The sequence below is a fragment of the Labeo rohita genome, chromosome 10 (genome assembly GCF_022985175.1).
Source record: "Labeo rohita strain BAU-BD-2019 chromosome 10, IGBB_LRoh.1.0, whole genome shotgun sequence".
NCBI classification, from domain to species: Eukaryota; Metazoa; Chordata; class Actinopteri; order Cypriniformes; family Cyprinidae; genus Labeo; species Labeo rohita.
Window position 1 is genome coordinate 21,147,551 of NC_066878.1, and position 16,398 is coordinate 21,163,948.

The window sequence follows — 16,398 nt, forward strand, 5'->3', positions numbered from 1 at the left end:
AATCAGTGAGTGTTTGAACCTTTGTTTTCTGAAGAACAGCAGGCAGTTTACCTGTTCAGGACAAACAAGGAACTCATGAACAGCTATCACTAAACAAAAAACTGTATTCAGGTTTGACCTCAACTGTGTGTCAAAAGATCAGGCAATTGTAGTTTCTCAGTTCATCAACCATTTAAGATATTAGGTGCATTTAAGTCACTTTGGTTGGAGCAAGAAGGTAATCTACCTACAATATGATGAATAAAGAATGTGCATCAGATGTGTTTTTGCTTTATGTTGTTTATAAAAATGCTGTAAACGTAAAGGGTTATTTCACCCAAAAATGAAAACTCTGTCATTAATTACTCACCCTCATGTCATTCCAAACCCATGAGGCCTTCATTCATCTTCAGAACACAAATTAAGATATTTTTGATGAAATCTAGCTTTCTGACCCTGCATAGACATCAATGCACCTACCACATCCAAGGCCCAGAAAGTTAGTAAGGACATCAATATAATAGTCCGTGTGACATCAGTGGTTCAACCGTAATGTTATAAAGCTATAAAGAAAAAAATAACAACTTTATTTAACAATTTCTCATACAAAGTCGACCCCCTCATAAAATAGTTATATTTCCTCATGAGAAACAGATGAATCGTTATTTTAGGGTCCAATCAGAGAAACGTCTACATTTCTTTGTCTCAGTAGAGATATCAGTTAGCGACACTTCTGGATAACACCGGTGGTCATCTCCTCTCTGTTAAACACATCAGAGCTTGCGCTCCCTCGTCTTCGCAATTTACCGACCCTGAAGAGCGGTGACTTTAGCCGAGTCAATATTTATCAAGTAGAGTAGACAAGGGCAGATCCTGCTCAAATCCTTTTATATCGCCCTTGAGGGAGGTGCCAGGAAGTCTTAAAACTCCCTTCGACAGGATGTTTCCTTTCAAACAGCAACATGTGCTCTGATCTCTTCATGTCCCAATAACAGAGAGCGGGTTTCGGCTGCACCTGTCTGTTCGAGTATGTTTCCGTACACTTGTATACAGTTTGCTCTGGTTTGTTATGTCTGGGTTCTTTGAACGGACGTAATGTCTTTTTCTTTCGTGTTTCAGATCTTCGAGAATAAAGGAGCCATGATGGGCTGTTCAAACCCCCATCCTCACTGTCAGGTACGCCGTCACCTTGTTACTTCATTGATGTCCCGCTTTTCCAGCCCTCCTCCTGCCAATTAGCGTTTGCCCCTGTCGACTCGCTGAGGCGCGGAGCCCTGCGGATTAAGACGTATCCGCTGCAGTCTTCGGCCATCTGGAATACTCTTTTTAGACTGGAATAGGTCTTTAACTGTCACCTTAGTGGAGAGACTGCTGACGAGACGTGGCTAATGCAAGCAGGGGCTTAAAAAGCCTGTAGACTCCAATTAGGGAACTACAGAGATGTTCCAAGGAAAGACGTCACCGAAACCATCTTCCTGCTAGAGAATTACTCTCGCCTTCTGGTCTTGGAGTCTAACAGGCTTGTCTCGTGGGGATTCTGGGATCTTTTTTATAAAAGAGGTCGCTGGGATGGCAATGGGGTGGAAAGTGTCGCTGCTTTTATCAGTTTGATAGGGTTCAGTGTAAATGATGTGTTTTATTGACATCTCCATGCTTCCGCTTTGACTCCGAGCAGCAAGGAGCTTCTGTTTCCTCTCGTTTCCCCTTTTTCTGGCTGTCTGTCTTACCCTTGTTCCTTCTAAGCACAGGAAGCCTGTCACTGTCGTGCCGTGACAGCGCAGCAAGCCAAACTCGCTGGGTTGGCCGCACACTGAGCTCCGTCTCGCTGAATTCATTAAGCGTTTATTGTTTTGTACTCCACGAGGGGGCAGTAGAGGATTTTAGGATGCTTTGATAGGAGCTCCGGTTAAAGAAGCTGTCACAAAGCACTCATATTTTCCATATAATACTTTCTTTATAATAAACCACACCTGAGGAATGAAGGTTTAACGGCCATACCATAGATTTATGGTTTAGCAGCTTTCATTTTTTTCTCAGCCTCATCAAATCTGATCTCTGGAGCCTGTACATTGCATAGTGAACTAACTTGTTAGGTTGTGATTGATATAGTTTAGATGGCTGGAGAAAGTAAACTTATACTGCAGTTGGAGGAAATTTTATTTTTGTAGCGTAACAAAAAAAATAAATGGCATGCTATTATTGTAAACCGAAACAATAACACTTTACAATACGGTTCCATTAGTTATTCATTTATTGAAGTATTTATTAATCCTTGTTAATGTTAGTGAATAAAAATAAAGTCGTTCATTGTCTGTTCATGTTAATTCACAGTGCATTAACTAATGTTAACAAACACAACTATTGATTTTAATAGTGCATTAGTAAATGCTGAAATTAACATTAAGTAATATAAATAAATGGTTAACACTTTAAGGTGTCATTGTCACACGTTGCAAGTACTGTTAATAACAATTAATTATGCATAACCCTAACCCTAGATGTACATGAAGATAATTAATATTTCACAGTACTTAAATGAATATTTACACTGAAACAAGTACACCTTAAAATAAAGTGCGACCTATAAATTCTATGAAAAGTATTTTTCATTCTTAGTTCATGTTAACTAATGTAATTATCTAATGTTAACCAATGAACTCTATTGTAAAGTGTTACCACATAAACTAAAAGAAAATTAAAAACATTTTTGTTGGTTGAAAGAAAAATTAAATGCAATTAAAAAACAAAACAACTGACAGTAAACTAAAATGAATTTTCATGAATGTAACTTGTAGTTTTTAATGCATGCTATCAAAAAAAGTGTTATAAAACTTGAAACCTTTACAATCCTGCGTTAAATGAGAATTAAGTAGAAATTAACAGTGTTATTTTTAAAACTTATATACTATTTTAATATTTATTCATGTTTTGAGTTTATTAAAACAAAAATAAACTAAAACTGAAACACTTTTTTTTTTATAAGTTTGTTTTTCATCTAATATTTCTTTTTTTATTTCATTAACCAAATTTAATTTAATATTTAATTTAATACATTTAATATTTTTAGTTTTAGTTAACTGCAATAACACTGGATAGCAAGAAAAATATGATTTCACTTAATAACTTATTAACTTGATCAACTTAATTTAATTGTGCCAGTTTTTTTTAGTTTAAACAACAACATCCCTAAAACACTAAAACTTAAAAATAAACTAAAACTGAAACACTGAAAATAATGTTTTTTTTTGTTGTTGTTGTTTAAGTTTATGTTTTTCATTTAATGTTTATATTGTATTTCATTAACAAAAGCCATTTAATATTTTTAGTTTTAGTTAATGGCAATAACACTGGATAGGAAGAAAAATAAGATTGTTCTTAATAAATGATTAACTTAATTAACTTATTTAATTCTGCCAGTTTTGTTTAGCTTAAACAATGGCATCCCTAAAACACTAGAACTAAAAAATAAACTAAAACTGAGACACTGAAAATAGTTTTTAATTTAATGTTTCTATTTTATTTCATTAACAAAAGCCATTAAATATTTTTTGTTTAAGTTAACGGCAGTAACACTGGATAGCAAAAAAAAAATAATAATAATAATAATAAGATTGTGCTTAATAACTTATTAACTTGATTAACTTATTTAATTGTGCCAGTTTTGTTTAGTTTAAACAATGACATCCCTAAAACACTAACACTCAAACAAAAATAAGCTAAAACTGAAACACTGAAAAATAATGTTTTTTGTTTGTTTGTTTGTTTTTTTAAGTTTATGTTTTTCATTTAATGTTTATATTTTATTTCATTAACAAAAGCCATTTAATATTTTTTTTGTTTTAGTTAACAGAAATAACACTGGATAGCAAAAAAATAAAATAAAAAAATAAATAAGATTGTGCTAATAACTTAATTAACTTATTTAATTGCGCCAGTTTTGTTTAGCTTAAAAAATGACGTCCTAAAACAAAAACAAACTAAAAGTCAGTTACTGAAAATAATGTTTTTATTTTATTTTTATGTTTTTATTTAATGTTTCTATTTTATTTCATTAACAAAAGCCATTTAATATTTTTAGTTTTAGTTAACGGCAATAACACTGGATAGCAAGAAAAACAAAACAATTTATTAACTAAATTAACTTATTTAATTGTGCCAAATGTGCCACATCCCTAAAACACTAAAACTAAAACAAAAATAAACTACAACTAAAACACTGACAATAATGTTTTTTTTTTTTTTTTCTTTAATTAAGGTAAATCAAAAGCACAAATCTAAAATTAAACATGAAATTAAAAATCTACCATACCCCATTAAACTGGGGTAGGACAAGATATTTGAACACATGCTTTTTCCAGGTGATTTATTTATTTATTTATTTTTTGGTACTAAATGTTAATAGATCCTTTAGCAGCAGCACATTAGACTAGTTTCCTTGGCAACAGCTCATCCATGCATCATACTGTCAGTATGACAACACATCCACCCCGCGTCCCAGTATGAGCCGGACGTGACATCAATCATCGACCTCTAACATAAATCAACCTCCCAGCACACAGAGGCTCAGCCCGGATAGAATCGCCCGTAAGCCGCTCTTAAGTTTCTCATATGATTTTATCAATGGACGCAGCTAAATATGAGTAAATAAATCCCCCTCCCTGTCCGTGTGTGTGGCCCCGTGGAGAGACGGGAGCTCTGTGTGGCTTAGGTCTATGTTAGCCGGCAGGAGTTGAGCTTTACCCAGCATGCCCTGGGAGAGATGGATAAGCCGCGTGTATCCGGCTGCCCACCTTCTCGGGGATGAGAGTATTTGCGGAGAGGGAGCGAGTGAGCGAGCGCTCGCGATAGAGCAGGCTGTCTGTGTTGATCTGTGTCTTTTTCTCTCTGTCTGTCCCACGCTTTCTCATATCATCCGTAACCACCCACCCCTGAGCAAACACAAAACATCAGCTCTCAAAACAGAGACTCATCTGTCTCTTGAAACGATTATCGTGCTGCTGTTTTGTGAAATTTAAAATACTGCGTCTCAGGGTCTTTTCACACTTTTTGCCTCTCATCAGTGCTCATATATGTGCAAATGGTCAAAATTGGCTTCGGAATACTTTAAAAGGAATAGTTCACCTAAAAAAGAAAACTTGCTGAGAATGTAATCTCAGGTCATCAAGATGTTGATGAGTTTATTTTTTCATCAGATGTGGAGAAATGTAGAATTCCATCACTTGCTCACCAATGGATGTGAATGGGTGCCGTCAGAATGAGGGTCCAAAGAGCTGATAAAAACATCACAATAATCCACAAGTGATCCACACCACTCCAGTCCATCAATTAATTAGGGCCTTATGATTTCCGCAATGTGAAAAAATAAAAAAAAATAAATTAATAAAAAAAAAAATAATAATAATAATGGAATTTGTCAAAGTTTGGATGGATTAATCAAAAAAGTTAATGAAAAGATAACTTAAATTAATGGTTATTAATGGTTAAGGCTAAGTTAATGGTTAAGGTTAAGGATAAATTAAACTTGTTTTTGTTAAAACTAAGACATGCTAAAACAGAATTTGTTAACAATAAAACATAAAGTGGGAAAAAATAAAACATTTCATTGGTCCCTAAACGTAGTTTTTGTTTAACTTTTAATAAATTGATGTTAGATTGTTTTTGTTTCATGGTTTCAATTAATTAGACATACTTTTTGATTAATACAATTTAATTTAACCATTAAAAATGAGTCCAGAATAATAAATAAAAATAGAAATAAGTCCAGAAATAAACAGTCCAGAAATAAAAAATAAAATAAAATAAAATCTGTCATTAAGGCATTTTTAACTTCAAACTGTTGCTTCTGAAAATAATTGCATGTTGCATGAAGTGTTGCATGTTAGAATGTTCATCAGCCAATCAGATCCAAGCATTCAACAGCCCTGTAGTATAAATTAATATAAAGTTTGAAGAACAGCATTTATTTTAAATAGAAAGCTTACATTATAAATTACATTACAAATCATTTTTGAGCAATTCAATGCATCCCTGCTTAATAGAAGCATCAATTTCTTGAAGAAAAAAACTAGAACTTACTGACCCTAAGCTTATAAACTGCAGTGTATAAACTTTATACTTACAATAAACTATAGTTCACCTTTTATGCAACGTACCATATAAACGTGAGAAGAATTTTTCACTTTTTGCCCCCTTAAAAGTTGAATTGCTTGAAAGAGGACTGATACCCTTACGGTGACTGCTTTCATGAAGATTTCAGGAACTTCCATGTTGTTTGAGCCATAGATGGACACTCTTACGCACAAGTTTTATCCTGCTTGTTGGCTAAAATAACTAGGAATACTTAAAGCTGGCTGAAATGGTGAAGTTAAAAGAGAAGTTCACTTCCAGAATAAACATTTACAGATAATGTACTCACCCCCTTGTCATCCATGATGTTCATGTCTTTCTTTCTTCAGTCGTGAAGAAATTATGTTTGAGGAAAACATTTCAGGATTTTTCTCCATATAATGGACTGATATGGTGCCCCGAGTTTGAACTTCCAAAATGCAGTTTAAATGCGGTCGTAAACAATCCCAGCTGAGGAAGAAGGGTCTTATCTAGTGAAACGATCAGTTATTTTCATAAAAATCATACAATTTATATACTTTTTGATGTCATATGCTCATCTTGTCTCACTCTGCCTGGATTCTGTTTTTTTCCCGGTTCAAGACAGTTAGGGCACGTCAAAAAACTCTTGATCGTATTTTCTCCCTCAACTTCAAAATCGTCCTATATCGCTGTTTTACCTTTTTTGTTAAGGGTGTTTGATCTTCTGTGCATGTTCACTTTGCATAAACTGTGTTGGTACTTCTGCAGCGATGTAGGATGATTTTGAAATGATTTTTGAAGTTGAGGGAGAAAATACGATTGGAGTTTTTTGACATACACTAACTGTCTTGAACCAGAATACACAGTTCAGGGAGAGTAAGACAAGATGAGCGTTTGGCATTAAAAAGTATATAAATTGTATTATTTTAAAATAACCGATCGTTTCGCTAGATAAGACCCTTCTTCCTTGGATGGGATCGTTTACAATCACATTTGTGATTGTTTGAAGCCGCATTTAAACTGCATTTTGGAAGTTTTTTGGAAGGAGAAAAATGCTGAAATGTTTTCCTCTAAAAACATAATTTATTTATGACTGAAGAAAAAAAGACATGAACATTTTGTTTGACAAGGGGTGAGTACATTATATGTGACCCTGGACCACAAAACCAGTCTTAAGTCGCTGGGGTATATTTGTAGCAATAGCCAAAAATACATTGTATAGGTCAAAATTATGATTTTTCTTTTATGGCAAAAATCATTAGGATATTAAGTAAAGATCATGTTCCATGAATATATTTTGTAAAATTCATACTTGTAAATATATGAAAACTTAATTTTTGATTAGTAATATGCATTGTTAAGAACATTATTTGAAGAACTTCAAAGGCGATTTTCTCAATATTTAGATTTTTTTTGCACCCTCAGATTCTGGATTTTTAAATAGTTGTATTTCGTCCAAATGTTGTCCTATCCTAACAAACTATACACCAATGAAAAGCTTATTTATTCAGCTTTCATATGATGTATGAATCTCAATTTTGAAAATGACCCTTATGACTGGTTTTGTGATCCAGGGTCACATATGTGAATATTTGTTCTTTAAAATGAAGCCAGGTTGAGAAAATAATGTTGTCAACATGATGCATCACACTGCTAGAATAGAGATTTTGGTGTAAACAGAAATGTATTCCCCTTTTTTTTTAATTTTAATAATAATACTAAAACATAATTTGCGCAAATTTGATAAATAGCCGGTTGCCAATCAATTCCCTTCTGAAACATGTATAATTGCATAGGCAGCAAATCTGACAGCTAAATTCGTGGTTTGGCGACTGATTAAATCAATTCACTGTTTAAAAAAAAGAAAAACTAGAGAAATGGTATTTTCCCCTGGTTTAAACTTGAGTGTAGGACCTCTCAAAAAGAGGGATGTTTTCACAGAGAATTTAAAAGCCAAAACTCACAGTTTTTCCAACTATGAGAACCTGCAGCAAACAACCTGGCTTGACAAACAATTATGATTAGACCCTGAAGAGTAAATGAACTGTAAAAAAGATTTAATCTCCTCTTTTTAGAAGGAGATCTACTCCATTTCCCAAAGCCATTCTGGTGACGGCATCTCTGGTTTATCCCCGCACGAACAGACGTGGCGTATAATGTCGCTTATCTGTGAATTTACATACACAGCTAGCAGAGACGATAGCAGAGAAACGGCGAGGGGAGAGATTGGCGGTCAGTAGTGAGGTGTGATTGACGTTCCCTTGGAACTCCGGCTGACGCCTTTCCAAACGGCAAGTCAATCCGCGAGCTCCGACACGGGCAGGAAATAAATAGTAAACGCGTACGTCAGGAAACGTCCATCATCTGAGCCATCTGTTAAGAAGAGACGTATGAAAACTCTGGAGAACTGTAGCCTTCCCCGGTATCGCCTGCGGGTCAGGTCTGAAAATCATAGCGCCACGCTTCTCTTTTTAATATCTCTGATGTTGTCACTGCTAGCATATTTACTGACTGTGAGACGTGGTTTCTTTATGGGGTTTTTGTGCCTCGCTGTTCTAGAGAATGATGGACCGCTGTCTGGCGTTTTATTTCGCCGAGGTTCATAAACGTGGCCTCTAGGGCTGTCGGACGGGTGTGCGCGAAGACTGCGCGATTAGTTCCCCCTCTGTCCATCTCCTCCTTCTCGACCTCCTTTATCACTCCTGACATTCAAATCAGCGACCGGAATACAGAGGAGCCGCCGACCGATCGGATTCGGCTTGTTTAAAGTCATGCCAGATTCCCACGGCCAGCCGGTATTATCTTTAAAAACAGAAAGAGAGAGAGAGAGAGATGGGCTTTATGATCTTACAGCCGCAAAGGATTTTATTTCATTTTAGATGTTTAATTGGAATTCTTGAGAAAATGGACTCGATTAAACGTGTGTTTTTCTTTTTCGCCCGTCTGCAGGGAGTTAATGTTTAATGCATAAGCACACCGGCCTCATTTTCAATAGCTCTGTGAGCAAAGTGCTTACCTGTGTGAACTTTTCTAGCCTCAAAGGTTGCTTGGAGCTCGGAGGGAATAGCGCTGTCATTAAGCACGCATAACTAAAGGCCTTCATGTGAACGGCCGTGAAAGCAATTATGAAAACGATGATACCGAGAGGGCTTTTTTCAAGTAGTCATCACCTCGGGCTGGAGAACCTGTTGACTTCTTGTACCTAAATGCCCCACTTCAGGTACGTTCACACTGACAGCGCTTTGAGAGCGGAAAACCACCAGAGGGCTTTTATCATTGGTGGGTCTTGATCATGAAACATGAGAAGAATTAAATTCTGTGTAAATGCTTTGTAAAGCACAAAATGTGACAGTTCGTGTAAGAATAGATACAGCGGGTGGTGGTTTGAGCAAACGCCAGTGACAAAACAAAGGTGAGAACAATTGAACTTTATGCAAATGAGCAGAATGATTACCTTTCAGTTCTACAGTTAGGTTCAAATTCCTTCTACTGACCTGCTACAATTAAGTAGAAGTTTCTAAATGTATGAATTAATTACTCACATTTACATTTATGCATTTAGCAGACAGTTGCAGATGCTTTATCCAGAGCAACTTACAAAAGAGGAACAAAACTATAGTCGTAATATACATTGTTAGGTATATAAGACAACTAGGTTATAAAGTGTGTGTGTAAGTGCATTGGTTTAGAGTGGTTAAAAGGAAAGTTCACATAAAAATGTAAATTCTGTTATTGATTATTATCACCCTCATGTCGTAACAATGGAAGCCCGTTTCCGGCACTGAATAAAAAAAAAAAAAAAAAAAAAAAAAATATATATATATATATATATATATATAGTATTTTCTTGTAAAACATCATAACAGCATTTTTCACAGTGTATTGAACACAAATAATGCCAATTTTGTTTTACATTATAAACTATATAACATTATAAACTATAAAAGTTAAAAAAATAATCTTAATTAAAAATTAGTCTTAATTTTATCATTTTCAAACATTTAAAATTTAGCAATTTTGGTTTTATTTATTTATTCATTTATTTATTTAACATTTGCATTTACATTCATTAAAAGTACATACATAAATAAATTAATAATAATAATAATAATAATAATAATAATAATAATAAATAAAATAAAATAAAATAAAATAAAATAAAATAATTTTTATCTCGCATTCATACCAGAAAGAAATAAATTCACTTTCTTACAATTTCTCTTTATGATCAAAATAAGTCCATAACAAGTTATCACAATTTATTTAAAGATCATGAAGACAAACATGTATTATTTGCTTATTTGTATTATTTAATAATAATAATAATAATAATAATAATAATAATAACAATGATAATAATTTAATTATTATTAATTAATCATTCATTATTTTTATTTTATTTATTTATTTTTGAACAATAGTACTTGGTAATTTTGAGGAAGAAATATTTCTGGAAAAAAAAAAAAAAGGTTAAAAAATCCAAAGGTCTGAGTATTTTAGTAAATTTGATAATAAATAAATTAGTTGTTTTTGCAAAATGTATTTATTTATTTATTTTTTGGGATTTTAAAATTTTTACAGACCTTATTAAAAACTTATAACCAGCTCATACTGTAGGAGTCATTTGGTTGGAATTGGTTTGGATTCTGGTTTGCACTCTATGGTTTTGATTTACTAAAAACAATCAGTTTCAGAATCAATTTATTTGGGAATTGAACAATGCTAGTTACATTGTATTTTTATTCTCTAGAAAAACTCGCATAAGAGACTCATTTGGAATAGGATTACGCTATTGTGTTGGATGTTTATGATAAACTAAGCTATTTAGTTTAAGAATCTTTCTACACACTCTGTATTATTTGTGCTGTAGATTCAGTAATGGTGCCGCTATAAATGCAAGGGACATTATCATAGCGTTCAAATGTGATTTACCTAAGTGTCGTTTTAGGAACAATTTACACAGACATTTGCTTCACTCATGTTTCGTGAATGAGGCTTGATGTTAGTTGAGTTTTGCACTGAGCAAATCTTAATTGCCTAATTATTGGTGAACGGCAGGTGTGCCTCTGCTCCGCAGTTTCCCACAATGTCATGGAACACGACTTGGAAAAACATCTTTGAAAACCATCCAACAGTGATTCATATTCTGTAAACATTGAATCTTTCAGTCTTCTTTAACCCGGCTCTATTCATCTGCTTTTAATGTAGACGCTGGCCACTTTGGAGCTCCCCTGTAGAAATCACCCTAAATATGATGAGGTGATTCGAGATGTGACCCACGAGTAATGACTCGTTTTCTTTTCAAAATCCTTCATTTTCAGAAATCCATGCAAGCGCAGACATTTTGGCCCATCTCCTCGAAAAGCAGAATAAACACGGACAAACAACGTGCTGCTCGCTTCCAGATGTTTGTTGGAAATGGCTCTCGTTGCTGAGGCCTTTAAAAAGAACAACCTTGATTTTTCTCAAGTGTTATTTAATTTTTACTGCATTAAAAAGTGAACTGCAGGGGAAAAACACGTTCCCAGCGATGTTGGATGTAGGTGATCTAATGACTCATTTTCATTCTTTCTTATGATGATTTCAACACTCTTGGCTGCAAGTGTCTTGTTTTTAGTCTAATGTTTCAAAACACGCTACAGTATGACTGATTTCTGTCCGCGTTATTTGGTTTCACTGCATTGAAGATGTTTAACATCTACATGAAAATAAGACTTGATGCACATTGCTGCTCTTTAAGTTATTTAAGTGATTCATGGATGCATTTCATTCAAAATAAAATAATTTATATTATTAAATATAATAATTATTATTAATAATTACTGTATATGCATGTCTCTCTCTCTCTCTCTCTCTACATATATACTTTTTTATATATATTTTATTATTAGTATTACTAGTGTTATAAGTTAAATATATAAAAAAAAATACTAATAAGCAAATGCATGTTTGTCTTTGGAATCTTTAATTCAGTTGTGATGATTTTTTTTCATGCCATTATTTTGATCATAGACAAGACAATTCGTAAGAAATCAAATTTATTTCTTGCTGGTAAGGTTGCAAGATTAATAATTAATAACTTTAATAACTAAGATTAGTAACTTAATATTTGTAAGTCGCTTTGGATAAAAGTGTCTGCTAAATCAATAAATGTGAAATAAATAAATAAATACATCAAAAATCAATTTTGATGGTTTAATGTCTAAAATTGTGATTTTTTTTTTTTTTTTTTTTTTATATTTGTTCAGTACAACACTGAAAATGATTTGTAAAAATGTTTTACAAAAAATGCTATTTCAGTCTTTCTGAAAAAAAAATTGAATTTGAAAAGTATATTTAAATGAAATACACACATATTCTTTGTAAATTATGACTGGTATTTGTTTCTGTCACAAATCTTTTCAGTTTGCTTGATTTTACAGAGAAAACAATGCAATAGTAATATTTCTTATTTTACTTTTATTTAGTTATCTTTGTATTTTTAGTACAATAACAACACAAAATAAATAAATAAATTAATTAATTAATAATAATAATAATAATAATACATATTAGTATTAAATCTTTACAGTTGTAATGTAAAATAAAATTGACATTATTTTTGTTCAGTACACTGTAATCTTTGTATTTTTAGTACAAAAACAAGGACACCAATAAATAAATAAATAAATAAATAAATTATTATTAAATTATTATTAAATTATTATTATTATTATTATTATTATAAATTAAATATAAGAATAATACAAATAAGCTAATAATAAGTTTGTCTTCATGATCTTTAAATAAATTATGATAACTTTTTATGCCCTTATTTTAATTATTGTAAATAATTAGAAATTGTATTTTATTTTATTTTATTTCATTTTATTTGTTCATTATTAATAATAATTTATTTATTTATGTATTTTTAATGAATGTAAATGCAAATGTTAAATGAATAAATAAAACCAAAATTGCTCCATTTTGAACGTTTGAAAATGATGAAACGATGACCGATTTTTAATTAAGATTAATATTAATGTTGTAATGTAAAACAAAATTGGCATTATTTTTGTTCAATACACTGTCAAAAATATTGTTATAATGTTTTATGAGAAAATACTGTTTCAGTCTTTCTGTTTGAAAATTTTGAGATAATTGTAAACATTTGTGAAATTTTTATTTGGTAATAATAACCCCAACACCAACAAAACAACAACAGCAATAATACTAATACTGCTACTACTACTACTACTACTACTACTACTAATAATAATCATCATCATCATTTTTAGCTGAAAAAAAAAAAAACACAAATACATTTCCCTCTTTTGAATTGTGCAGCTGTACTTGCTGGGTTTGAATTTCTAACTAAAAACCCATCTGTCAAAGCGAAGATGTCAGAAATATGTCAGAAGATGTCAAAGCTAAGATGTGCCAGTTGTGTAGTTATATATCAGTTTTAATAGCGTTACAGATGAACAGGGACGAAGCCATTCGTGCCTTTTGATGAAAGGCTTCATTCAAAAACTTGTTTAACCCGAGAGGTCAGAACGGTCTCAAATGTGCTTTTAGAGCCGCCGAGCCTGACTTTAAAACCCAAATCAATGGTTCGCAAGAAAACCGAGGTCAAAGAATCTCTCAGAGGTACGAATTGGATTTTGTAGGAAGTGCGTGCTTTAAAAAAGAGTGTGGAAATACTTCGGTAACCCAGGAGAACTCAGTTCCCGGTTCTCACAGAGAGTCTAATTTATCATTTAGCTAGAGAGCTCATTTTCACAGTTGCTTTTTTAAATTATTTTTGGCAGCAGGCAAACAGAAATTTGTCTCTTGATTATAACAACTGCTCCCTCGTGGATTATGATGGATTATGGAAACGTACACAAGAATTAGAATTAGCTTCTCCGTGATTGACTGTGAGCTTTAAACTTCTCCAGTCATGTCACATTAGTCAGAGATGACCACGCTCACAGGGAATATCTCACAATGTTCAAACCCGTCCCGGCATTTATCACCGCAGACTCATTTTCATCTCACTCGACTTGAAGAAACGCATTCTTTCCGAGCGTTTCATCCTGTTTTGTTTGCGATGTTGTCATCCTTCACAACAGTTGGTGAGTTTGCGATGATGGAAAGCTATTGGAAAACTTTACCCACTGCTGTTGAAAAGAGACTTTTTATTAGACCTCTAAATGCGAAATAAATGCGGTTGGATGCATTTCTGAAAGTTTAAGTGTGAGCAGAACAATCAAATGTAATTTAGTTTTTACTGGCTAGTGGATGTGGTCTGAGATGAGGGAAGACGTAATGCTGGGGCTGGCAGGTGTATTGGCAGCTGATGTTGGCTTGCTGGTTTCTAGTGGAGGCTTGGATTAAACATGCAAAGGCAGTGCAGGACTCTGACCTTGACATTTTGCAAGCTCAAGTGTCTTTTCTTTTGAAATGTCTTCTAGAAGATAATTGCCTTATGGCTGCAGCGACTCTGCGAATTTAATTTGGGATGGTTTCTGCCAAAGAACTAGTTTAAAGGAGAAGTCCACTTCCAGAACAACAATTTACAAATAATTAACTCACCCCCTTGTCATCCAAGATGTTCGTGTCTTTCTTTCTTCAGTCATAAAGAAACTGTTTTTTGAGGACACCATTTCAGGATTTTTCTCCATGTAATGGACTGATGTGGTGCCCCGAGTTTGAACTTCCAAAATGCAGTTTAAATGCAGCTTCAAACGATCCCAAATGCTGTTGTAAACAATCCCAGCCGAGGAAGAAGGGTCTTATCTAGCGAAACGATTGATTATTTACATTTTAAAAAAATACAGTTTAAATACTTTTTATTCTCAAACGCTCATCTTGTCTTACTCTCCCTGAACTCTGTGTATTCTGACTCAAGACAGTTAGGGTATGTCGAAAAACTCCAATCGTATTTTCTCCCTCAACTTCAAAAATCATTTCAAAATCATCCTACATCACTGCAGAAGTACCGACACAGTCTTTGCAAAGTGAACATGCAAAAAAAGACCAAACACCCGTAAAGTGCTGATATTATGGATTATAAAACGTTCATATTTTGGATTTGGGAGTCCCCAACAACAACCTGACATGCATGCAAGGTCAAAAAACACTTTTATTGTCTTGTAATATGCATTTATTTTTGCCTTATTTGCTCAACGACTCCCAAACGGTTCGTTAAAACGAATCATTTGTCCAAACCACTCCTACACATGACACTAATCTGTGGTGATTGGTCCGATGACCCAGTCTTTTGTGATTGGTTTAAAGGGGTCATCAGATGCTAAGTTCACTTTTACATGTTGTTTGAACATTAATGTGTGTTGTCAGTGTATGTACAAATCTGCCCTATAATGAAACAAATCCATGCAGTGGTTTTTAATTCATCTGTAAAAATAAAATAATATCCCCTTTTTCAAATCGAGTCATTCTCAGATGCCTGTCGTTGTGGCGTCACACACACAGAGGCCGCTCCCATGGACATGAGTGTCTTACCTCAGATCAGCTGTCACAGTCCGCCCTCTTTTGTGTTAATGCCGTTGCAGGGATGTAAGTTAGACAAGAATATCTCAGATTGAGTGATTGAGGTGTTGTGTTGCTGGATGTAATAATGAACGAATGAATATAATGAAATTGTGGAAAATGGGCATCCGATGACCCGTTTAACGTTACTGCTGCAGCGAATTTCAAACACGGAACGCCCATCACCGTTACTCTTGCCCACAACTCGGTGGTAAACAACAACACCCAAACAGCCATAGTATATGCGTCAACCCAACGCAGAAATGTATTGATAAAGCACTGCAGCTTGTACATCAATGTATTATTCTATTCTTTCTCAGAACTTCAAGTAATAACAACGACAAACATTCACTATTCATCAACACATTTCTAGACAGCGAGTGAACAGATAAAGCACGTCATCCAAAATGTTGCACGGCATAACACACAACTACGTATTTTGAACGATCGCTAGAAAATACAACCATCAATTATTAATCACACTTACAGGTAGAGGTACAGAGGAGCAAGCTGGTCCAAATAAACTCAGCACTGATCCATCTTTCAAGAGCAAGCCTTTGGTACAGCATCTTCTCTACCTGATGTAAGTTAAAGGGGTCATTGGATGCCCATTTTCACCAAGTTGATATGATTCTTTAGGGTTTTAATATAAGTCTATAATATACTTTGGTTAAAAATTCTCAATGGTAGTGTAAAACAACACCCTTTTTACCTTGTCAAAATCAGATCTGCAAAAATCATTCCATTCTGGTCGAGGCTGCTTTAAATGTTAATGAGCTCTGCTCACCCCGCCCCTCTCTTCTGTCTGTGGAGAGACGA

General features: G+C 33.7%; 1 protein-coding gene across 1 annotated transcript in view; it reads left to right on the forward strand.

Annotated features, from left to right (window-relative positions):
• galt (galactose-1-phosphate uridylyltransferase) overlaps positions 1-16,398 on the forward strand; it is a 137,395-nt gene that overhangs the window by 13,565 nt on the left and 107,432 nt on the right. The window contains exon 6 of the mRNA XM_051121959.1: positions 1,099-1,155. Within this exon, the coding sequence (XP_050977916.1) occupies positions 1,099-1,155 (57 nt within the window). The remainder of the gene's footprint in view (positions 1-1,098; positions 1,156-16,398) is intronic.